The following is a 26273-nucleotide window of genomic DNA, read 5'->3' on the forward strand; positions in this document are numbered from 1 at the left end:
AGCAAGCTACACACTGGCCCTGTCCCAATGGGTGGCGCGGACGGGGCACGTGAAGGGCTGAACTGCGCTTGCGCGCCGCTCGGCCACAGCCGGCTGAAGGGCTGATCTGCGCTTGCGCGCTGCTCGGTTGTTCGGCTCCGCCACAGCTGACCCAACGGCAGCCCGGGACCGTTTTTCCCGCCAGTGCCAGGGAGCGCCTGACAGCCGCATGCATTTCCCGGAGGCGGAGGCGGAGGCGGAGGCGGCAGAACCGGATTGGCTTTGCCCAGAGCCTGGCGGCCCTTGGAGCCATGAGGGGCCCGGGAGCAGCTCTTCGGCTCCTTTCCGAACACAATGTAAACACGGGTCCATTGAGAGGGGGTTGCGGGGCTGGAGCAGTTGCCGGAGCAGTTGCCGGCGGGGAGAGGTTGAAAGCAGCGAGGCCGCATGCTGGGTCCCCTGGATACGCGTTTTTCCCGTCCGGGACTGGGTAATTTCCAGATCTACTCATCACACCGCCCCCCAACAACGTTCCCTCAGCGCCCTTTATCCCCCCGACGCTCCCCATTCCTAGTGTTGCTGCGAGTGGTTCCCTATTTTCTCCGCTCTACGACTCCGCCTGGGTTGCCCAGCGCCCCCCTTCTGTCACCTCTCTTACTCTCAGGTGCCCCCTTGCCACTGTCTGTGCATAGTGCTCTTCCCAGCTTCTCTCAGTACCCCCCTCCCCAGATTAGGGGGCTGGTTTAAATGTGGGGTGCGCCAGAAATTGACAATTTTTTTCTTATGTTGAGGGGTAATAGCAGTGTTTACTGTAAGGCTGTGTCTATACTACAAAAGTAACTTTGAAGTTGTGAGTCTGCACACTTGCCTTCCTTCAAATTTAAGCTTTGAAGTAGGGCACTACCCCATTCCCAGGAATGGGGTAAGAACTTCAAAGTTGGGCTCCCTTACTTCAAAGGTAGTTCCCAGTGTCGAGGCACACTAAGTTTTTTTGTTTTTTTTTCAGGCCTTAGTAATTCTTAAATTTTCACTTTTGTGAGAAATTTGGGAGTGGGCTCAGACAGTAGGGACAGCCTTAGACAATAATGTTGAAAATACGAATTGTCATAATCACTCAGTAATATGTTTTCAGGGTTACTTTTTGTTTAGGGCAACGAAGGGTCCTGTGGCACCTTATAGACTAACAGAAAAGTTTAGAGCATGAGCTTTCGTGAGTTAACTCACTTCTTCAGATGCTGGTCTGAAGAAGTGAGTTAACTCACGAAAGCTCATGCTCTAAACTTTTCTGTTAGTCTATAAGGTGCCACAGGACCCTTCGTTGCTCTACAGATCCAGACTAACACGGCTACCCCTCTGATTTTTGTTTAGGGTGGCCATTCATTTCACTTGTTATCAATGGAAATATTTTTGCTGGTTTGTGTCTCTATGGTGATATCAGTATTTAGCTCCCCTAATTTAGTCTTTCCAAATCTCTAAAATGCTAGCAGTGTAGCTGAACCAAAGCATCATATTTACTTGTGAAGCCCCACATCTGTGTGAAGAGCCATATAAATAATGTCTAGAAGAAGATGCTGCTCAGAATGCACCTAGAAAATCCCAGAGGAATTAGAAACCCTGAATTGAATCAGTTAAAGGGTCCACATTTCAACATGTTTTAGTTTAATTTAAAATTAATTTCCTTTAATCTAAAAAAAATAAAATAGGGAAAAATCTGATATAACCATTACATCAGTAATTGGTTATTAAAACACAGTTCAATGCAGGAAGTGGACCCAAATTTGTTTGGTGTTGTCACTTTTATGATGCTTCTAGACAGAGAGGAAAAATTCTTGTATGTTTTCTAGCAATAATTAAACTAAGACAGGGCATACATTGTAAAGAGTACTATATCAGATATATAACTTTATAAAGTTATTCAGTTAAAAAGAATTAAAGTGGCAATGGCCATCTAAAATGGGTTTTCAGGGGGTGGACAGCAGTATTTTACTGATACCAAATCACTGTGCCACATGGTTTCTGAGAGGATTAATATATAATTTGTAAACTCTATACTTTGCTATACAGTGCTTGGTTTCCAAGCATAGTTTTCATATGTAAGATCCTTTGCTGCATTATTGACAAGAGTAGGAAGGATGTTATTGTCATTAATTTTTTTTTTTTGAAGCAGGTCATGGTAAAAGAGTGCCAGCAGAAAGTAGAGCACAAAGGGTAATTGTGCACACTGATCTGGACTGCTTTTATGCACAAGTAGAAATGATCCATAATCCTGAATTGAGAGACAAACCTTTAGGTAAATTTATATTTTCCTATGTGTTGTTCTTTGGTTTATGTTTACATGGTTGCAAACAAAGGTACTTTTTTACTTGTACTCTGCTTTTTTCATAGTTTATACCACGTGGTTGTAAAGATCATTTGAACTTAAAACTGTTGGTGCTATTGTAGGTGAATTTACAAATCTATGGAAGAAAAGAGTGAAATAAGCTACTAATGCATGTGTGCTCATGTATAGATCACAGTGTATGATAACGGCCAAAAATAGTGGGATTGCGTATTAATAAGTGTAAAAGCCAACACGATATTTAAAAAAGTATTACTGTAGTCTAAGATGATGAACATTGGTTCTGATTCCTTCAGTCTTATGCAGTAAAATTGGGGTATATTTCTTCTTAAAAGCCAGCATTAAATTTGTAATAATAGAGGAATGTGCATGAGAGGCTTTCATAACAAAATATAAAGCAATGGCATAGAATTACTGAAATATACTTTCATGTCTAATAAACAAAAGATTCCAGAAAATGTGTTATGATTTTTTTACTTTTGTTTCTAGGTGTTCAGCAGAAATACTTGGTTGTTACCTGCAATTATGAAGCCAGGAAACTTGGAATTAAGAAACTTATGTCTGTTAGAGATGCTAAAGAAAAATGCCCTCAGCTGGTGTTAGTTAATGGAGAGGACCTGACACAATACAGAGAAATGTCATACAAGGTTACAGGTACATGTTAACCAGTTCTTAGTAGTGGGAAATAAGTACTGTATATATGGTAAGAATGTGTTTCTAGATTAAAAAAAAATCTGAGTTTAAATGAGCTTTAGAAAATTGTGATAGGCTTATAAAGCAGCCATTTAAATCTCTGATTGTATCAATTTTTACAAATGAAGCTGTTGAGCTCAGTCATTACCTACATTAGAAGTGCATGCTGGATTCAGTTAACATGATGTGTTTATAGGGCCTGCGTGACATATTAGGATTGTGCAGAATCTTTAGCATTAATAATTTTAAAAGTAACTAAGTTTCAAGTCCTCATGGCTGTGGAAAGAACCTTCCAAAAATCAGCTGATTGGAAATTAAAGTCATCTGCCTGATTCTGCAGATAGCCTCAGTAAGTGACTGAAGAGTATGAACTCTCTTCCCTTGTTACTCTTCTTCAAGGCATTGATAATTAAGTTCACAAACCTGGAAATTTGAAGTTGCTGCAGGGAAAGAATTACAGAAGTTACAGTAAACTCTTGTTTAACTGGTATTTAAGTAACTGGCACTCTCAAATAACCATCATAGCTCAAAGCTGAGTAACTCTTGTCAGGGGACACTGGGTGGGAGCACAAAGAGAGCACAGGAGCCTGCTGGGTGCATGTGCAGCAGACTTCTGTGCTCTCTCTATCCCCTTCCCTCAAAGACAGCTGCAAGATACAATGTAATAAGCCATCAGCAATAAAATCTCATTGGTTTCATAGGAAGTGGCTTTCCTAGAGGGACATTCAGATGGCAACTGACAAACCTCACGTCTTGACATCCTGTTTCATAAGGCTATGCCTACACTAGTCCAAAACTTCGAAATGGCCATGCAAATGGCCATTTTGAAGTTTACTAATGAAGCACTGAAATACATATTCACTGCCTCATTAGGATGCCAGCAGCCACGGCACTTTGAAATTGACATGGCTCGCTGCTGCACAGCTTGTCCAGACGGGGCTCCTTTTCGAAAAGACCCCACCAACTTCGAAATCCCCTTATTCCTAACAGCAGATAGAAATAAGGGGATTTTGAAGTTGCCAGGGTCCTTTCGAAAAGGAGCCCTGTCTAGACGAGCCGTGCAGCTGTGAGCCGCATCAATTTCAAAGTACCGCGGCTGCTGGCGTCCTAATGAGGAGCTGAATATGTATTTCAGCGCTTCATTAGTAAACTTCAGAATGGCCATTTGCATGGCCATTTCGAAGTTTTGGACTAGTGTAGGCACAGCCTAAAGAAACTAAAAACAGACATGCTTAATCTAGCCCCATTAATCAGGTAGTTAGCTAACAGTTTAAACAGATAACAGGCACTACCTTTCTCCTCTGAACTCCATGCCTGCCTGCTCCGCAGTGAGCCTCCTGCTCTTAAAAGAGAAAGCTGGCAGCCAGGGGAGGGGAGCCCGCTCCAGAGCTGGCCGCAGCTCCCCTGTGGTGCCAACCCTGTTCCCCACCGTAGTGGGGCTCCACCTTGGAGAGCTTTGCAGAGCCCTGGAGGTGGCAGATTTGCAGCTGCTATCTTCCTCCTCCTGCCCAGGACCATGCCCCAGCCTATGACCATCCTACAACCAAGCACAGAGTCAGGAGGAAAAGTACAGGGAGCCAGAGCTGGGATTTGTGTATAGAACATGAACAACACCTGGCCCCTCGTGGGTGGGGGTGCATCCCCCTCAGTGCTGTCCTCAGTCTCTCTGTGCTGCATGTGAGTGCAGCCAGCAAGCTCTTCTGCATTCCTACACAGCCTGAGATGAGTACTGACCTCTCTGTTATACAAAATGTTTGATTATCTGGCAAACTCCTGGTCCCGTGGATGCTGGATATCAAAGAGTTTACTGTACAAGCTTGATGACTGGCAAAGAAAAATGGAAAGGGATCAGAGAAAGAAGGTAAATCACAGCAAAATACCAGAGGCCCAAAGAGAAGCAGATTTTCTCATTGGCTGCTGAAGAGACAATAGCTACATCTATGCTGAAACGCTACATCAAAGTAGCTCATTTCGAAGTAGCAACATCGAAATAAGCTACTTGGATGCATAGTGTCCACACATGCTCCGCGGCTGGTGTCATCAACGTTCAACATCAATGCAGTGATGCGCAGTATCGAAAGGGGCCCCACAGGGGAGCGTCTACACACCAAGCCACCCTGATCAAAATAAGGGGGCTAGGAAAGCCTACAGACAGGGTCACAGGGTGGACTAGCCCTTCCAGGGCAACAGCAAGCTGCTCCCTTAAAGGGCCCCTCCCAGACACACTCGGCCTGCACAGCATGAGGTCCACAGAGCCGACACCAGGTTGCAGATCCCGTTCATGCAGCGTGGACCCCCAGCAGCAGCAGCCAGAAGCCCTCAGGGCCGTCTCCAAGGCAGGGGCCACCTTGCTCGGCGCCATGAAGGAGGCCGCCCAGTACCTCCTGGAAGACGAGCCCTCCTTCAGGTGATGAAGGGGCTGCCCCAGAGCACCGTGGGGCCCTCCCGGCCTACCCCCACCAGGCATTCTGCCGGCTATGGAGTACCCCACCAGCACGGAGTGGTGGGAGCGCCTGGTCCATGAGGGGTGGGATGACAACCACTAGCTTTGGAATTTCCAGATGAGCCAGCAGACATTCCTTAAGCTCTACCAGTGGCTCACCCCTGTCCTGTGGCACCAGCACACCCCTATGCAGCGTGCCCTCACTGTTGGGAAATGGGTTGGCATCGCTGTCTGGAAGCTGGTCACTCTAGACAGCTACTGATCCATAGGACAGCAGTTCAGTGTGGGTAGGGCCACTGTTGGGGCCATCGTAGTTGGAAGGGGACCCCGGGTGAGAGGGGGGAGCTCGGGGCGGGGGGGGGAGCACACCCTCGTGGGTGCCCATGTCCTTCCCCTGCAGGTGGTCTGTATGCTGAATGCCCTGCTGCTCCACAAGCTCATGTGGCTCGGGGACCTGGATGCAGCCATTGCGGGGTTTGCTGGCATGGGGTTCCCCAACTGCGTTGGGGCACTGGATGGGATCCCCATCCACGCCCCGGAGCACAGCGGAAGACACTTCGTGAACTGGAAGGGCTACCACTCAGTGGTCCTCCAGCCATGGTGGACAGCGGGGGCCGCTTCCAGGACATATATGTTGGCTGGCATGGCAACACCCATGACACCTGTGTTCTTAGGAACTCAAGCTTATGCCGCTGGCTGGAGGTGGGGACCTACATCCCTGCAGAGGGATATCCCTCTGGGGGACACCACCATGCCCCTCTGCCTTGTGGCAGATGTGTCCTACCCCCTCCAGCCCTGGCTTATGTGCCCCTACGTGGGCCATCTCTGTGCCAGCCAGGAGGGGTTCAACACCTGGCTGAACCATGCACACCAGGTGGTCGAGCGGGCTTTCGGCCGCCTCAAAGACCGCTGGCGATGCCTCCCCACCTGCCTGCATGTGGGTCTCCCCAGCATCCCCCAGGTTGTGGGTGCATGCTGTGAGCTTCACAACCTGATGGACAGCAAGGGGGAGGCCTTAATGCAGGGGTGGGCTGGGGAGGCTGGCACAGCCTACCCCCAGCCAGCCACTGCCCTGAGCCACCAGGCCGACCATGAGGGGATCTGGGTCTGGGAGGCCCTGCAGGCCCATTTCAACCAGGCTGTGGCGTGAGCCCCAGTGTGCCCATCCCTGATGGTCCACTCACTGCCCCCACCACCCACACTAGTGCACCTAAGAGCACATGACATACATGTTTTTTTAAAATGTAAACCATAATTATTTAACCAACCAAACTGCTGATCAGTCATCAATTTCAACAGAAATGAAGCGGGGGAACTATGCATGTTGGGGTGACAGCTGCTAAAGAGGGGGTGGGACACAACTATTTACACTGAGGTGGGGGGAAATATGTGCAGTAGAGGGGGGCCTGAGTGGCCCAGTCCTTTGTCCGGCGTGGGGGGGGCGTGACCCATGCCTGAGCCAGAGTCCCCGTCAAGGCTGGGTGGGGGCCGGGAGGACCAGTAAATATGGCTGGGCTGGCTCCTGAGCCCCACGGTCCTCCTTGGTGGACTCCAGTGCAGGAGGGTGGTTGGGAGGGAAATCAGCTGGAACAGCAGGGGGTGGCAGCTGGTCAGTGATCCTCTTGAGGGTCCCGGCGATGTGGTCAAAAGTTCACATGAACAGCCCCTAGGCTTCGTGGCACCAGGCCAGCGCTCACTCCTGCAGTTCGAGGCAGTGCTCCTCTACTTGCAGGCAGTGCCCCGCCACCTCCACCTGGCGCCAGAGGGTGGGGAGGACCTTGGGGTCAGTGGCCGCCCGTGGCTGTCTCCGGCGGTGGCAGGCTCATCCTGGGGTCAGTCCCTGCTCCGTCATCTGGCTGCCACAGCGCAACGTCCATGGCGGGCTGTAGTGCTGTCGTGGCTCTCGGTTGGTGCACCTGCGGAAAGAGTGGGGAAGAGAGAGGACAGCTGCTAGTCTGGGCCCTGACCCATTCCCCCCACCCCCCGTGCTGGGTCCCTGTCCCCTGTCCCTCAGCCATGGGTGTGATGTCCCTGTGGGTGACCCCCTTTGGGGGTTCAGCTCCCCATACCCTCCCATGGATGGGGTGTGGCGCTGTCCATGGGGGGTGGGTGCTGATGGGCCCTGGGGGCTGTGCCGCTTTCCTGGGGCCATGGTCTGGCTGGGCCGTGGTGGGCCAGAGTTGGCCGGGGGGGCGGGGGGGAGGGGCTGGTTGTTTCCTTTGCCCCCCCCCCCCCGTAACCCGGCGGTGTGTGCTTGTGGGATACATACCTGACAGTCCACTCCCATGGTCGGGGGACACCCGTTGGGTGGACTCCATGCTAGAGCTGCGGGAGGGGAGGTCGATGTGGAGCTCCCCATTGCTGGAGTCCTTCTTCTCTGCTGTCCCGGCGTGGGCTTCTCCAGACTGGGGTGCAGGGCTGGCCTCCGGGCCGCACTCCAGCTCCGAGGCCTGCTGGGGCTCCGAGGCCACGGTGTCAAGGGTGGCTGGAGGGAGAGGAGGTGTGCCAGGGGCCCAGGATCTCCCTGAGCTCCCTGTGAAAGGGGCAAGCGACAGGGGTGGCCCCAGACTGGCTGGCCGTGTCCCAGCCTGGGCATGACCCTGCCGCAGCTCCTTGACTTTACTCCTGACTTTGTCAGGAGTGCAAGCAGGGTGTGCCTGGGTGACCAGGCCCTCGGCCAGCTGGGCAAATGTGTCTGTGTTCCACTGCTTGCTCCCCATTACCTGGAGCACCTCCTCCTTGCCCCAAAGCCCCAGCAGGTCCCAGAGCTTGGTGTCTGTCTAGGAGGGGCACTGCCTCCTCTGCCCCACCCCGCTTGACGGCTGGGAGCCCTGGTTCCCCCGGGGGGTTTGCCCCGGGGGCACGCAGGGGGCTGGCTGGCTGCCATGGGGTCTGTGGGGCCTAGGGAGGGCGTGCAGGGCGGCTGCGTATATGTGCTGCTGCCTGCACGCTCTCAGCTTCCTGCCCCAGGATATCCAGGTGTGTGGTGCTTTAAGGGCTGCTGCACGTGGTGACCATAGAGCCCTGCAGGGGCTGCACAGCGTGTCTCAACCCCTCAGCTGATTGCTGCCATGGAGGACCCTGCTATATTTCGAAGTAGCGGGACGCGGATCATCTATATGTGCCTTACTTCGATGTTGAACATCGAAGTAGGGTTCTTTTCCCATCTTCTGATAGGAATAAGGATTTCAACGTCTCTGCCTAATGTCGATTTTAACTTCCAAGTAGCTCACGGCGTGTGTAGATGCGATGCACGCTATTCCAAAGTTGGGCCGGCTACTTCGAAATAGCCAGCTAGTGTAGACACGGCTAATAAGGGGTATTGAATATACATTTTAGTATTACCTTGAGGCTAGGTTCTCCCCTTGAGTTCTGTGCTAGTTGCCCACTTAAATCCATGGGAAATCCACTATGGATTGGAGAGAATATGAAACCCCAAATTTACATTATTACACTTGTGGTTATTGTCATAGTTTCAGGACAACTTCAAATTCTGACTCCCTTTAAAGTTTGGTCAAGGGATGTTCCCTTCAGTGTTTAGGATTTAGCCACCACCTCTTTCCAGATAGTGTGTCTCCCTCCAGGCTAGACATTTAGGCTGCAGCTTCCCACAAATCACTGTGATTATTCCCATGGCTCTGCTTTAGCTCATCTCTCTCTCAAGGGCTAAGACAGAGACCAAAGAGCCTTATGTAAGGGATAAAATATTACAGAGAAAGCATAATAAAATAAGTGTAAACACATATCTTAGTTTACTAGGAATCCCTCCGTTATCACTGTGGAGGTTCTGTGGCAATCTAGAGTTCAGTCCAGACTGTGGAGTGGTTTTCACCTCCTGGCCTGCAAAGTTGGGTGCTTCACAATTCTGTGTTGTAACTCCCACAGATAAGCATTCTAGCATGTATGTAATACCCTTTTTATCTGTATAGCTGCAGTCCCGGTCCAGCAACTCTGACTTCAGCAGCCTGTCAGCAACATACCAGCCACTTTCTAGGCTTTCAGCAGCCTTGATTATCACTTGCAGAGTGACATTACACCTCCAGTTCTGGATTTTCCCTAGCAACTTGGGTTCTACAATGCCCAGAACTCTCCTGGACAATTCAGTTACTATATTAGAGATATTTGTCCCTTACTGGGACAACAGCTTACAACAATATGGTACTTTAATTGGAGTGACTAAACAATTCAGTTTAAAGACAACACAGGATTAATTTTAATTAAGTAACAAAACAAAGCCAGTTTATTAAATTTCAAAAAGTGAAGTTTTAAGTGAATACCAGTATAAAGCATTGATATCATGCACGGTTACAAGAGAAATATAGGTCAAATGCTTTTTAATAACTAAATATGGTTCAAGGTGAAAATCCTTACCACATGTTTCCAGCAAGAGGGCTGACCAAATTCTCCATTCTGTACCCCTTTCAAGTTGATCCCTTTGCCTTCTCAGCAGAGAGGGAGAGAGAAGCCAGCCATGTTTTGCCCCTCCCTTTTTAATCCAGTCTCCCGAGGTAAAGTTCTTTCCTTCTCTGAGGATGGAGACAAAGACGGTCTTATGGTGAAAGAGGTTGCTTGTTTTTTTTTTTGTTTGTTTTGTTAAAATAAAAATCCATCTGTTCTGCCCACTCTGCTGCTAAAGAATAGCCACATGACCAGGGATTTGCCAGTGGGCTTTGATGACACAGAGCTGAGGCATCAGTTTGTCCTTCATCTTTCAGAAACTGATTTACTATTTCCTAGACTTCTCTGGTAAACAGATTTCAGTCAAAACTTCAGCTTATGTACATAACTTCATGTATAATGTTGCTACATACTTTTCATTGTGATATTATGCAACAAATTATTAGGCATATGTTAAACAAAGATTACAGTGGTATATAGGTTGTCATTACAGGGGGTGCATTTGGTGATGGACCTTAATGCATTTTAGTTTTTCAAACATTTACTGAGGCTGCATGAACACAAAATTAGTATCTGCATCTGCATTTCCATGTGCAAAAATGATCCCCAGATATCTGCAGCTGCAGTTATGCATGAATATAAAGCATATATGTGCAAATTTATAGGTTCTAAATACAAAATTTGTATCTGTATCCATATTGGCAAAAATGAGCTGAAGATAATCACCTCCACATTTGCATATGTGGGTACCCTTGGATATGAAGTGGATGTCTGTGGATTTGTGGGGCTCTATCCATCTTGCTGAAAGTCATGTCAGTTTCTTGGACCAAAGGCATGGCTTGGTTTCAGCTAGTACATGCAATTCATTATGGGGTTGGTATCTTTCTGTTGCAGGGTCTTCAGTAATTACTTCCTACCCCCTGTCCCCGACATACCAGTTTTATGTGGGATAATAAATTATTTTGCTTATGTGGTCTGTGGAACTTGGTAACCTTTCCCACCAGCCAGCACAGTCCTTGGCTCGCAGAGATAACAGTTGAGACAAGATGGGTGAGGTAATAGCTTTTACTAGACCAACTCCTGATAGTGAGGGAGTATTGCCATTACACAGAGCTTTTCTTCAAGTCTCCTTGTCTCACAAATGGGACCACTGTAGCTACAGCAACCATGCATATAACAGAGACACTGTTAACATTTATAAAGTGGATACAGTAGCCTAAAAATATGCTTCTGTCTGCCTCACCTGTCCCAATTATATACTTTGTTTTTTTTTCCATAGAGCTATTGGAAGAATTCAGTCCATTTGTAGAAAGACTTGGATTTGATGAAAACTTTGTGGATATCACAGAGTTGGTGGAGAGGAGACTAGCACAGCTGCAAAGAGATGACTGTTCCAAAGTGTCTGTATCTGGGCATGTTTATAATAATCAAAGTGAGTAGATATTCCCTATTTTGATAAAACATTTTATTAAATATCAGTGGAATTTTGGTATAAAAAGTATCTCCATGTAACTAAATGTATTTCACTTTCAAAACTGCATCATAACACGTTTCCTCTTCAACACTGTATTGTCTGGAAAAGTTCTGTTTTCCCTTTGGTTACACTGTCGGGAACTGACTTGCAATATACCATGCTATCTCTACTGTGTATTCTAGAAATGTATTTCTGTCTGTCTGTGAGTTTGTTTGTTCAAGAACTCCTCCTAAACAATAAGAGCTAGGACCACTAAATTTGAAGTGCAGCTTCCTCTTAACTTAAACCAAGGTCAGGGTTTGGTTGTGCCAAGAAAAGGGCATCTCCTGGAATCTGATTGCTTCTAATTAAATGGAGATGGAGGGGTCTGATAGCAGGTACAGTTATGTTCCACAACGATTACAGTGGGCAGTGTATATAGGAGACAGTTATACAGCAGCGTGGCCACAGGGAGGCAACCATACCAGTAAGACAGTGGCCAGCAGGGTCCAGGCTCTGCATGTTGCAAGCCACTGACCCCAGGTAAGTGCAGCTCCATCCCACCCCGGAGCCTCAGCCTAAACTTCCCCACCCCAAAATCCTTGGCCCCAGTGCCGGACTTGGGAAACCCAGTGGCTCCTCCCAGGAGCAGTTTACTCTCCCACCCCTGTGGAGCACCCACCAGCACCAGGGCTGGGCAGCACTCACTGCCATGGCACCTGTCGCCCCTGGGAGGAGCTCAAGGCAGAACTGTGCATCACCAGCACCACTTGGCCAGCACAGCTCTAGTTGGCCCAAGAAGCTGTTGCTGGGCAGGGCTGGGCAGTGCAGCCTCACCACTGTGGGCCTCCTCCCCAGAAGTGCACAGTGCAGTCCTGGCACCTCTGGGAAGGAGTTACTGGTTGGGCCTAAGCAGTGCAAGCCCCGCAGCCCCCATCCCTCCAGATGACTCCCCCCCACCCCCGACTAGCTGCCATCCATGGTGAGGCAGTGCAGGACTCATTGCTGGGGGCCCCCTGGACTCCAGCACTGGCCAGGCAGCACAGCCTTGAGCCCTGTCACCCCCACCTCATTGCCCTAAGTCCTCCCATACCTTCCCATGTGCTGCCCTGAGCCTACACCTCCTGCCCTATTCCTGGTCCTCTGCCCCTGCCCTGATCTCCCCATCATACCTCGCAAACTCTTTGTCCTGATCCTGCACGCTTCACCCTATGCCCTGAACTCCCACAAAGACCTGAGTAGCATTCGGTACGTCTGCTAGAACTTTCATATCTGAGAACTTCATTATTTTGTGTTGCATGTGTACTTTTATATACTAATGTTAGTGGAAATTCACAGGTGCAGTGAGGTGGGAGAATAGATTATTTTGCTTATGTGGTCTTCAAAACTTACATGTAGAATTAAATATCCATTTTCAGCTTGAAGTAACAGCATTCATGTTAGTTCTTTAATATCAACTGTTACTATAATTTTTAATATGGTTGTAAGAAAGACTTGTCTTGATAAGATCTCATTTCATTAATGTTTGCACTTGAGAAACTGAGATGGACACCTTCAAGTGATCTTAATAAACAAATACTGTACTCCTAAACCTCTAATTCATTTACGTTTCCCTTTGGATATTTTGAGGCAAGAGTGTTACATTATGACATTTAAATAATACTCTTTGATATCTATGAAATGTTTATATAGTGCATTTATCCTTAAACTACTTTTACAAACATTAAGTAATTCTAACCATATTTCTGTGATGTTAGCAGTGTTCAGCAACCCAATGATTGCAATTTGTTGGTGGATCCTGGAACCTCTACCAGTTGATTGCGATCCTATAGGCAGCTGACTGGCCTAGTGTGGGCATATCTCTACAGCCTCTAGGCAAGAGGAGGATGGGAGGCTGCTCCATACTGCCCCTGTCCCCAATACTGTCCAAGCAGCTTTGATTGGCCAGGAACCAGCCAAGAGGGGTGGCACTTGCAAGCTTGGGCAGCAGTGTAGTACATGGACACATACACACACACGGATGCCTGCCCACCCCCTCCTCTCCTCCCTTTCAGCTGCACTCAGCCAGCTGCCATTTCCAGGAGCAGCAGTGAGCCAGGCAGAGACAGCTTGCCTGATCCATGCTGCGCTGCCAATTGGGAACCAGTAAGTGCCTCCCAGCCACAGTCATCACCCAGACTCCTGTGTCAGCCTTGAATCTGCACCTAAACTCCCTTCCAGAGCTAACACTCAGCATTCTGTCCTGCTCCTAACACTCGCACTACAGCCTGGAGCTCCCTCCTGCACCTTCTTCCCAAAACCTGCACATCTTACTCTCTTCTGCATGTCAGTACTCTGCTCCAGCCTTGAGGCTCCTCCCAGAGCCTGCACCTCTCATTTTCTCTCTTCTGCAATCCAATCTCTTGTCAAGTGAAAGTGAGAGAGGAGGGGGAGAGATGGAGGGTAGACTGGGCAGTGGTGCTTTCGGGAAGTGGTGGGACTTCGGGGAAGGGGCAGAGTAAATCCTGGTTTGCCCTTAAATTCAAAAAGTGATCTTGGGCTTAACTAGGTTGGAGAGTTTTACCTTTTTAATTTTAGAGAGGAGATACCTGAGATAAAAGAGATTAAATTACTTGCCTGAGGTTTAACACAACATGGCAGCACCAGAAAGAGAACACATTAGTCTTTACATTGTCACTTAATCTTCCTGGTAGGCCACATGTTTCCCATGGGGTTTTTAATCAGTTGTAAGCATAGAAATCTTATTAGTGGATGAATCAGTAGTGATTTGAGCAATCATTGTTTGCTGAGATGTAACCCTCCTACCTCTTTTGTTTTGACAGCTGTCAATTTACATGATGTAATACATATAAGGCTTGTCATTGGATCTCAGATTGCAGCGGAGATGAGGGAAGCCCTGTATAATAGATTGGGTCTTACAGGCTGTGCAGGAGTGGCCTCTAACAAATTATTATCTAAACTAGTATCTGGAACCTTCAAACCAAATCAGCAAACTGTTCTTCTGCCTGAAAGTTGCCGAGACCTAATAGGCAGCCTTGATCACATCAGAAAAGTGCCTGGTAAGAGATTGGTGCCACAGTCTTTTATAGAGATGTTACAAGAATTCATAATTTTAATATACATGCTATTTTTAAAACTGAAAGAATTTTTATTTTTTTCATGTTCCTATTTACTTTTTTGCATTTTACACAAACTCATCAATGAAATTATACTCATTTCTTCTATTTTAGTTTTCTAATCCATGTCACTCTTCGGTTATGCACAAAGATAAGTGCTGTAGCCTTTGGCTTGAATATGCCTGAAAAGAATGTACACTCATCCCTCGTTAAACAAGTACTCGCTAAAATGAGGAACACATGTACTTAACTTTGTTCACTAGACAAGTGAACTCCCCTCGCTAATACAAGTCTTACCCCCTTCCCCGTGGCTCCAACCTGCCACAGCCTGACCCCTGTCCCCTGCCGGCTCTGCGGACCCAACCAGCCATAGCCTGAACCCCCTGCCAACTTGCAGCCCCCCCTACCCAACCCATGACCTGGCTAGCTCCCAACACCCACCCGGCCCGGTCCCCTAACCCACCCCCACAGGTAAGTTAAGGAGTTAGTTACCACTGGTGCAGCGCGGAGGAGCCACCAGTACCTCCAGCTGCACATGTCAAAGCGGCTCCCACTGCATGGCAGGGCAGCCACGTGCTGCAAAGTGGCTCTGGCTGCATGGTGGGGTGCCTGCAGCTATGTGGTCAGGTGCCTTCAGCCACACTCTGCAGCTCTTCCCGCACCCTCTGGCCCAGCCCACCCGGCCCAGCTCGCTCCCAACACTCCCAGACCGCAGCATGCCCTGGCCCAGCCCCCTCCCTACTCTCCCCCCAGTCCGTAGCTTCCTGTGCACCTGTCGGACAGGCCTGCTCCCAACACTCCCCCTGCCCACAGCATGTCCTGGCGAGGCCCACTTCCAGCAGTCCCCTGGCCCACAGCATGCCCTGGCCTGGCCTGCTCCTAACACCCACCCCGGCCTGCTCCCCAAGCCCCTTGGCCCGCCACACACCTTCCCCCCCTCCAGCTACTGCTGTTGCAGCCTGGCGGAATGAGCTGCCACCAGCATTTAACACCCCCCACCCAAGTTCACTTACCTTTCAAAAGCAGCACCACATACTGCCACTCCTTCCCCAAGTTAAGAGCACTAGGGACCAATCAGAGACTTTAACGTGTATTTAATGGTAATTTAGTGTCCCTCTTACAAGTTTTTGCCTACGAGCAGAAAGTTGGGAAACAATTGTGCTCATATAGCAAGGGATGAGTGTATAAATCTCCAGATGTTTTCATTGCTTCCCAAATATTGTTATTGATATCAGTACTTATGTAATTTTTGGGGAAAAAATGCTCAGTCCTAAAATGTGCCTTTGAATTACTTGCAAATTTTGCTTCAAAGGACTTCCAATTTTATAACTAAATATATATTTGATAATGTCTAGTTTTATCTGGCAAGACACTGTAATTTATAGGGAAAAGTATTTTTATTTATTAACCAAATGATAAATTAGTTCTTAATATTTTATGTGATATATAAATAAATTGCAAACACAACTGGCTTAAGCATATCTTAATCTTTTAAATGGCTTTCTTGTGTACTGTATTATTTTGTAAAGAAATTTTACTCAAGTTATACATCCTTTCTTATCTAGGGATTGGCTATAAAACTGCGAAGCGCCTTGAGCTGCTGGGTCTCAGCAGCGTGCGTGATCTACAGACCTTTTCCCCTGTAATACTAGAAAAGGAACTAGGAGTTTCAATTGCACAGCACATTCAAAAGCTCAGCTATGGAGAGGATGACTCCCCTGTGACTCCCTCAGGACCTCCTCAGGTACAAAAGACATATTATATGAAAATACATTTTTTTCCGAATGAGAAAGATTGCAATATTTGAGTACAAGTTTCATAAACTAGCTGACATCCAGTCATAAGGAACACATGAAATGTCATGTTGGATCAGACCAATAGTCTTTCTGCTCTGGGATCCTTTCTCTGACAATGCTCAGTACTAGCTTCTTAGAGTAAGGTACAAGAAATACTGCAGTTATGGGATAATTTTTCCTCCTCCCCTTAATTAGACGTTGGCTTATGGCCTAAACCATGACAGTTCATATCTCTTACAAAGTTCTTTTAATTTTATATTTACAGTTGTAACTTAGGATATTCTTGTTACTTCTGTTAATACATGATTCTTTTTTGAATGCTGCTCAGCTAATGATATTTTATGGCATTAAGTACCATGGGTTAATATACGAATTAACTTTTTTTTAATCCGGTATTCAATCAGCTGGAACTCTCAAATAACCGGCATAACTCTCAAACCCTGAACCATTGCTCAGCTTCCCCTTTTTATTGTACTGGAGAGCAGAACTGAGTGCACTACCAACACCCTACCACTCAGGGGCTGGCCTGCTCAGCGCCCACCCTGCATCCCTCTCTGCTGCATGTGTGTGCAGCCGACAGGCTCTTCCACTTTCCTGCCTGGTGTCTGCTGCCCAGCGCAGCTCCTTGTGGCCATGTGCGAGCCCCGCAAATAGCTCTCCATGTGGCATAGCCATGTGCGAGCCCGCAATTTACTCCATGCAGTCCCCACCACTAGATAATGGGGCAGCGGTTGAGTGGAAGTAGGCGCTGGTGGACGGGAGGAGCTGAACTTTGCTACTGGGGAGTGTGGCGGGGGGGGTCGGGGGTCATTGACCTCTGCCTGTGTTTCCCCTTCAGCTGCTCTCTATTAACCGGAATGTATGAACATCCAGCAACCTCCCAGTCCCAGGGATGCTGTATATGGGAAAAGCTACTCCCTTTCATATGTTTGGAATTTTCTTGGTCACTTGGTAACACACAAAATTAAAAGGACTGTTTAATTTCTTGCAGTCCCTTAGTGATGAAGATTCCTTTAAAAAATGCTCATCAGAAGTGGAAGTTAAAAAGAAAATTGAAGAACTACTTGCTAACCTTTTAGACAGGTGACTGTCTTCATTTGTTCTTATTGCTGACCAAGTTTGTGACCTGAAAAGACATTGCACATATGTAAAGTTTGTCTCCTATTTTACAGAGCATTATCTGGTCATGCTATCCCTCAACCCCCCGTCTCTCTAACTAGTCCTCTTTACTTTCTGTCCATTATCTCTGAACTTGTGAAATGTGCCTTCTACAATATTTGCCTCAGATTACCCTTCTGCAAGTCCATTCTGATCTGTGCCCCAAGGCAGGCTTTCACTGTGTCCATTCCATTGTTCTCATCAAGGTCTGTAAGCTCTTCCATGCTTACCTTCTTAACATTTCTGTTCATTTATTTTTGACACAGATAGTCATGCTTTTGAAGATCTTGTTTACTTTTGAGCTTTCATGAGTCTGTCTGCTCTTCCTTCTTCTACATCCATGGTCATCTTGCATCGTATCTTTTTGTGTCCCCTCCAGTCTCTTCTGTTCTCTTGGGCTATGTGTACACGAGCGAGTTTTGTTGACAAAACTAGTGTTTTGTCAACAAAACCCATGGAGCAGCCACATTCCCAGTAAATTGACAAAATGCGGCATTTTTGACAACAGCGTTCTGCTGCTCCCCCATGAGGCAGAATGCCTCTGTCTACAGAAAACCACTTTGGACATTCCGGTGGTCCTTCTGTCGACAGACAGGACTTCTGGGACACCAGGCAGCCCTGTTTGCTGTGCTTCTGATTGGTTGTTTTGCTGAGGGAGTGGATCGCTCTTTTGATTTGCTTTGCAGTCTGGCTGCAATCTGTTGACAGAAGTTTTGTCAGAAGATATTTTCCAACAGTAACTTCTGTCAACAGATCATTCCAGTGTAGACATAGCCTTGGTGATTTCATAGGCCTCCTCTTTTTCTCTCTCTACCCTGTCCCTGAATGATCTTACCTACTTGCATGTTTTCAGTTAGTGCTGTTTTGCTTCTGTCTCACACCTTCTTCTCCACTTCTATTTCCCTCAGTTTGACCTTATACCTCATCCTATCATGACATCAGTATGGCCAGACCTGAACTCCTTATCTGGTCTTCTACTGTTCACATATAACACCATCATCATTTCTGTTACTCAGGTTTATAAACTAGGTGTAATGTTTAACTCTCTTCCATTTTCATTACCCTTCTCATCCAGGCTGTGTCCAAATTCTGCTTTGCCCACAATGTCATCAAGATACTGCCATTTCCTTTTGTACAGTTAATTCGTTCCCCTTGTCTCCTGTGTTGATTACAGTGGCCATTGCAAGAACAGTAAACTCTTGTTTAATTGCTGTTGATTAACTGGCATTACTCAAAGCTGGGCAGATCTGGTCAGCGGACACCAGGTGGGAGTTCAGAAGTGGCATCAGGGCTGGGGTTTGTACAGAGTGTGAGAGCAACACCATCCTTCTTCCCTGCTGCGGGGAGTGTAGGGGCGGGGGGGGGCAGCCCACTCAGTGATGCCCTGTGTGCCTCCGTGCTGCCTCTGAGTGCAGCCAGCAGGAGAAGTGGCCTCAGGGCTGGGGTTGCGCACAGGGACAGGGAGGGGGCCAGCTCTCTCAGTGCTGCCCTGCGACCCTCCGTGTTGCCTTTTAGTGCAGCTGCCAGGATCCTGTGCTCTCCCATCCAGCGTGAGTACTCTCTTCCCAGTCCCATGAATGCTGGATATCAGGGTTTATTGTATGTCTACACTGCAGTGTAAGCTCAGGGTTGAATTCAGGTTCAGGCCTAGCCCCATCTTCCATTTACACTCAAATTATACTAACCCAGGGCATGGATCCAGGGTTTCAGGATACCATGGTGGTGGAAGGTCTAAATCTGAGTTCGCCTTCCATTTTGCCGGGGTGGAATTGCTACCTTCAGCATGTATTCTAGTACAGTCATTCTCAACCTTTTACATACAGTAAACTCTCTTGTGTCTGGCAGACCTGGGACCTGGAGGTTGCCAGCTATTCAAATATTCTGTATAATGGAGAGCTATACCTAGCAATGCATAACGCTAAAGAAAAGCAAGATTAGATATTGAGAAACAAACAAAATTGTATGCAGAGTACTTTATTTACCAGCAACAGTAGTATTGTACACTGTAAACTTGTACTGTATTTATTTGTATTTACTTTCACTGTCCTGTACTCATTGAAAACGTAACTAAATTTACTTATCGTTAAAATGCCAGTAATTTGAGAGTTTTGAATAATAGAATGCTAGATATGAAAGAGTTTACTGTACCAGGACGTCCTTTTAGTCCTAGGACCTTACCATTATTTAGCAATATGGGATGGACCAGATGTTTGCATCTCTAGGTTGACAACCATATTCTAATATTTCTAGCAGCCTATGTCTAAAAAATCTCAAGCAATAGGGCTTCAACAGTTTTTGACAGTAAGGTGTATTTTCCTGTTTTCAACTGTGTATAATACTACACAAAAACTGTTCATCGAAATCATTTGTAAAAAAAGTGAAGAAATAAACACATTGGTAGTAAATAGAGTTAAGTTACAAAGTACTAGAATGGTGTCAAGGGGGAAATGCAGGAACAAAATTAAGCTAAAGAAACTCTGCATATATTCTATACTGTTGCCATTGTTTTGCTTTCTTGATAGAGGAAAGAAGAAGTACAGTATTTACTTGATCCATTTGCTTTGAAAGTATTTGTAAAGAAGTGATAATGTTAATTGCTCTGCAAATTTTAATTTTCTTCAGGATATCCAAAGATGGAAGAAAGCCACATACAGTAAGATTAACTATTCGTAAATTTTCATCAACCAATAAATGGTTTAATCGGGAGAGTCGTCAGTGTCCTATTCCATCTCACATCATTCAGAAATTTGGGACAGGTAAAGGCTGTTCTGAAGTTTTGTTTTTCCAGAAGTATTTTCTCAATTGTAGTTTGGGTAAGGATTCCTTTGGTGCACAATATTATGTTTGAAATTTTAACCAGGGTCTCTGTTTAACCAAAGAGATATCCAAGTTTTTGGTGCATAGATTCATAGGAACCATGAAATGATACAAAGAAGTCATTAATCAGCTCTGCCAGAGATACAGTTTTCCTCCTCATTTGCCACTTCATATGGCATGTATCTTTTCCCTGTATTTCACTAATCACTTTGCTATTCAGCATCATTGTTTTATCTTAGTAAATATGGGGTTTGGTAGCATATTGTGATTATAAGTTAGAGTTAGTAAACATTTTCACCTCTGAACCAATCTAGACTGGATGAGATCAAAAGTCATCACCATCTGAGATGTCCACATAGTGAAGTCTGATGTAAAATGACTAAGTTGTCTCAGTTTAACTCTTGGTTGTCAGCTATCCATATTGCACAAATTGTCATTAACTGAATCAGTTTAGAGATGATTTAATAGAAGTGGAGAGTGAGCTTCTTGCAGTTATATAGAAAGGTTTTTTCATTTTCAGGATGTTAACTTAATTGTGTCTACTTAAATTGAGTACTTTTCCAATTATCGCATTACTTCTCAACAACAATGGCAGGGCAGAACAGGAGAGCTTGTACCATTAATGACAAATATCAGAGGGGTAGCCACGATAGTCTGTATCTGCAAAAACAACAAAAAGTCCTGTGGCACGTCATAGACTAACAGGTATTTTGGAGCATAAGCTCTGCCTCTGGTGAAGTGGGTCTTTGCCTATGAAAGCTTATGCTTCAAAAATCTATTAGTCTGTAAGGTGTGACAGGACTTTTTGTTGTTTGTACCATTAACGTCTATGCTGTAGAATGCTGTGGGCATGTCTGTCGTGTTATCAGTCTGGCACTTCTTGAGATCAAATTTCATTTCAGGAAACATTTCTAAGTGTCAAAAGGTAAATTCAGCAGCCTCTTTATTTTCAGATCAATTAAATAAGGGTGGAAGATTATTTTTGATGGGGGCGGGGGGGCACTCCAAGATTTTGATAAGTAGTCAAAGGCCACAGTTTTCTGTAGAGAGGTACGTAGCCATGGATGGAGGTTGGGTGCAGAAGGGAGCTTTTGGTTGGGGACTAGAGTGTGGGTGAGGATGTGGGGTCTGAGAGGAGTTTGGGTGAAGGAGGATGTTGTGAACTGCAGCAGGGGCTTGGGAAATAGGGTCTGGGATGGGTATGGATATAGAAGTGGGTGCAGGGTCTGGAATGGAATTGTGACCTGGGAGGGAAACTGGCCTGTCGGAGCTGAGAGATTTTGCAAGGCGGCGTGGGTAGTGCATGAAGCTTCCCCAGGTCTGGAGCAAAGAGCCACATGGAGCAGGAAGCAGCATGGTGTTACTCTTAAGTGGCTGGTGTCTATGTTACTGAGGGTCCCAGTGGGGCAATTTGCAGGGTGGTTCCAGTGGCTTGTGGGATTGGATCCAGCCTGCACTGGATCTAGCCTGCAGGCCTTATCTTGCCCACCCCTTAATTAAATGCTGCCTTATGTGGTATTAGCTGTAGTTATAAAATCTCACATTTTCAAAGGTTTTTTTCAACACATTGAGCAATTAGGATAAGTGCCAACTTAATTCCATTAAGTCCCTTTTACTGTAGAAAGGTATATTTAATTGGGCCATTTGTTTACATTTCGTTTAGGAAACCATTATGTTCTGGCCCCACTGGTTGGTATCCTTATGAAACTCTTTAAAAAGATGATAAAAGTGGAATTGCCATTTCATCTTACCCTTCTGAGCGTCTGCTTCTCAAATCTTAAAGCTTTTCCTAGCCTCACCAAAGGATCCATTGGGTTTTATTTAGCTCAGTCATCATCCCCTGCAAGTTCCGACAAAGTAAGTAGAAGATTATCAAAAACTGTCATTCATATCAAGTGCATTAAATTGATACTGAGACAACATACTGGGACAATATCTATGCTGTAGTTTCCTTAATTATGTTTAAATACTTTCTTAAGAAGTTTCATAGTCCTAGATGTCATGTTATAAAAATGAAGATCTCTATGAGCTCTCCTGAGTACATGCTATTTATAAGAAGTGTTTATGCTCTTCTCTTTTGGTAGTTGCAGTCTGTTTTCAATTACCATGTCCTGAATGGGCCAATACCAGGCAATATAAACTTTATTACTTTTGGGAATGAGTGAAGAGCTTGTGGAGAGAGGAGCTCAAGCCAAGTTTTTGAGATGTGGATGCCTAAAATTAGGTTTCCCAAGGACTTTAATAGGAGCTCTGCTGCCTGCTAAGCATTTTTCAAAAATGAGACTGCTTAATTAGGTACCTAAATATGAAGTTAAGAGCCTAATTTTTCAGCATTTGTTTTTAAAACCTCAATGCTTCTGTAACATGTGGTCTATAGGCCTTTATAAAATAGCTTTAACTGATTACCGTGAATTAAATCTTGTTAAAGTGCCCTTAATTTACCTTTTGTACACATAACTATAAAGGTATCATATAACACTGGCTTGCTTTACTTTATATATTATTCCTGGGGACATACTGTGTTTAAAAAATAAAAAATTATGCACACTGCGTTTTAAAATTCTGTCTCTCACCCTCTTTCCACTCCCCCCATATTACTTTTTAATTTGTATATTTAGTTGATTACTCCATTTTCTCTCAGTTCTGCTGCAGAATCTGAAGAAGTGGGTCTTTCCCACAAAAGCTCACTACCTAATACATAAATGGTGAGCCTTTAAGGTGCTATGGTACTGCTTGCTCTGTTTTTCAAAAATTCTGCAACTTTGTCAAAATAACATTGCATAATCATGCCAGTTTCAATTACTTTGGTAATTTATTTCAAAATACCTGTGAGAAAGTACATCTGCAACAATACAGACACTCAAATTTCCCCAGGAGTAGAGTTAAATTCCTATGACAAACCAGTGCCTTTTTCTCTACCCTCTTACCCTCCTACCTCCTCCCACTCCAAGTCTAGCTGCACGGCCGCCCAAGCCAATACACCTTCTTCTTACTTCCCCCTACCCCTGAACTCAGAGATCCAAAGGCAGAACCAGCCTGATCCTTGGTCTCAGGCTTGCACAATTTCCTTCATGCTGCCCTCATCTTTGTTCAGACATGCTGGAAACTAAAACTACCATAAACTCGGTAACTCCCTCCCCTTCCCATTGGGGAGTGGGTTGTGTTTCTTTTTTTTGTGTGTGTGTGTACACAAGCTGGGCTCTGTCAGGTCTAGCAACTCTTAGTGGCAGTTAGCAGTGCTGCAGCACATATCTATGGGAGAAACAAAATTCTACACACACACAACTTTAATTTCAGTCAAATTCTGCGGTGGTGTAGAATTCCCTCAGTAGTTCCATATGCTCTTAATTCTTAGCCTAAAGCATCTGTTGAGGATAGGATTTTGTATGTAAATCTCATTTTTATTATTTCAATCAACTATGGTGTGTTAGTTTAATATAGATTTTTTTAAATGATAATATAGGGAAGTTGACAAAAGACCGTGATTGAAATCTTGGCCCCAGTGAAGACACTAGTTAAGATAGTACTGCATTTCAGATGTCTAAAAAAAATTCTTAGTGTTTTGTGAGCCACTGTACTGTTTTATCATTTGAGAACTTTGTATTTAGAAACTGGAGGTTAAATGATCAAAATTTGGTCCTTGGTTACATACATGTAATCATGGCCACAAGTCATTTATTTATACGTGCTGCCAGACACCTGCATCTCTAATTATCAGTAATTTTTTATGTAATTACTCCTTTAGGTGAGATGTGCAAAGTCTACGTCCTTTGTTCTTGGTTCTCTCCTTTTTTCCTTGTACATTTGTCCAGAGCTGACCACCTTCACTTCCACAATCCGTCCTACAACCTATATGCAGACACTCAGTTCTGATACCTCCTCACCCCTGACGTCTCCTCAGGTGTCCATGCTAATATCTTCTCTTTTCTGTGATAGGTAATGGTACACATAGACTTATTCTTATTTTTGGCATACAGCATAATTTGGATTGAAAGTCTGGCCCTTTTTAATGTTCTTGAGATGCTAATTTTAATGATACATAATCTGTAAATAAGTATTTTGCATATTGAGGGACTTTTTCTATTCAATATAGTATTCTGAGACAGATAATGAACCAAATATATACAGAGTTTTGCTGGGATTGTAAAACAAATAATTTCAAAAGCAACACAAATCTAGGTACCAACTCATGCTGTCTGGCAGCCAAGCTACAACAAAACAAAAATCCCTTAGTAGAAAAATCTCTTGTTGGATAATTCTGTGGTAATGTTTTGTTTGCGGAACCAGGATTTAAGCAGGTATCAATCACTATCAATAAAATGATACCATGCTATAAATACAAATTGAGTTATTTAATATTTTTAATAAATACTATGTAGCTAAATAGTATACTTTATGTTGCAGAAAATGGAAGCTGTTCTGCAAGATCAAGTGAACTGCAATTTTGTGCCAGCTGGAAGAATTAGAAGTACAAGAACTAGAGAATCTTCACTAGAAACTAAAAGTAGCACAGAAGAAACTGGAAAGAATGTTTGCCCATTTCAGTTGCTTCCTGCTGGCATTGACCAGGAGGTCTTCAGTCAGCTTCCAGAAGACATTAAAGGGGAAATTATTTCTGGCAAAACTGGGGAAAGGATCCTTACAAATAATGTTTTGAACCGGGTATTACCTTTTCCTCAAGGAGCACTACCATTCTTTGCACAAGAACAAATGAACTCTCCCTCAAATTCCAGAAGAGCAGATCATAGTATCAGCAGTTGGGTATGCAGTGAAGACTTCACACCTCACAGTAAGATGGTGACAAGCGTGGTGCACAGACCTAATCCTAATTCTATTCTCAATCCACAGGATCCTCCTGAGTACCCTGAAAGTGCGCTAATGGACGACTGTATGAAACAAGTTCCTGAGGAAGCACTGAATTTCAGTAGCACTAATTCAATTATACCCAACTTGTGGAGTCAACAGCATTTTCTTCAGCTCCACAGTTCAGACAGCCAAGAGCAGCCCAGTGGAACAGCCTCTCAGGATAAAAGTCATGAAGAACAAGTGTCAGGAGAAGGAAGAATTGTATTTCCTTCTAATGTTGACCCAGATATTTTTTCTGAATTACCTTCAGAAATGCAAAAGGAACTGTTGGCTGAATGGAAGAATCTAAAGGCTGTTTCCAAAATGCACGTGAATAAACCTTCTGAAAAACTAAAAACAAACAAGGGAAAAAAGAATGTGGTGTGTTCTTCACAATCAAACAGTTTATTAAGATATTTTAAACCAAAGTGATTATTAGGTGTATAATATAGAGATGACTGCTGTAAAACATTTGTGATTAAAATAAGGGCATCATAAGCTATAACACTTGGAGGTAATACAATCACATTTATGCATTAAAGAAAGCTATTTTAAAGTGCACAGAAATAAAATGGCATACACAAACAGACTATCTTGACAATTCATAGCATAAAGCTGCTGATCATTCCTTTTGAAAGTTATTGATACTATGTAGTTTTGTGTTAAGCTAGCAGATTAATGATTTATTTAGGCCAAAGAGAGCAGCAAGGGAAACCTACTTCACCTAAAATGCATGTTAGAAGTGATGTATCTCTAGCTGTACTGCACATACCAGAACATTGCAGTCCAATTTGAAGCACTTGTAAACTCTTAGAAAATACTGACTTGGGCAGTGGAACTTGTCCACTTGTAAGGCTAGGGGACTATGAGAAAACAGTACCATTTTCTCTAGTAGTTATACGTGCTAACTGCTAGAGATAAAACAAATCAGTAATGTGAGCTGTGCATCACATAGAGGCATTTCTAATTGACAAAAAAGCTTTTATTATTTGTAGGTGGAATACCCACCAAGATTGTCAGCATTTTCAGCTGTTGTTTAGGCCCCAGTTTGGCAAGATACTTAAGAACATGTCTACCTGCTTTGCTGATTTACCTTGATATGAATATAGGAGTATAATTTAGTTTAAAAAAAAAAACAAAAAAAAAAAAACTTGGCCAATGAAGACTAATCAGTGTTTAAATATTAGCTAATTATTATTGCAAAGTAACTTGTAATAAACATGTTTGCAGCTGTTAA

The 26273-nt window shown here is 44.9% G+C and overlaps 1 protein-coding gene across 5 annotated transcripts; it reads left to right on the forward strand.

The window, feature by feature from the left end:
• The first annotated feature begins 168 nt into the window (after nucleotides 1-168).
• On the forward strand, nucleotides 169-26273 carry POLI (DNA polymerase iota). Of its 5 annotated transcripts, XM_074994345.1 has the most exons (12): nucleotides 169-335; nucleotides 2144-2269; nucleotides 2807-2971; nucleotides 11131-11283; nucleotides 14127-14363; nucleotides 15986-16164; nucleotides 17208-17299; nucleotides 19997-20130; nucleotides 21855-22048; nucleotides 23937-24092; nucleotides 24596-24952; nucleotides 25040-26273. In XM_074994345.1, exons 1-12 carry the CDS (start codon nucleotides 209-211, stop codon nucleotides 25466-25468), a joined length of 2349 nt encoding a protein of 782 aa, XP_074850446.1. In that variant the 5' UTR covers nucleotides 169-208; the 3' UTR covers nucleotides 25469-26273. The 5 variants fall into 5 exon arrangements, with proteins under 5 accessions (XP_074850446.1, XP_074850444.1, XP_074850445.1 ...); XM_074994343.1 differs by having other exon boundaries at nucleotides 24596-26273; XM_074994344.1 differs by having other exon boundaries at nucleotides 2147-2269; nucleotides 24596-26273.

This window comes from Carettochelys insculpta, chromosome 5, assembly GCF_033958435.1.
Source record: "Carettochelys insculpta isolate YL-2023 chromosome 5, ASM3395843v1, whole genome shotgun sequence".
NCBI classification, from domain to species: Eukaryota; Metazoa; Chordata; order Testudines; family Carettochelyidae; genus Carettochelys; species Carettochelys insculpta.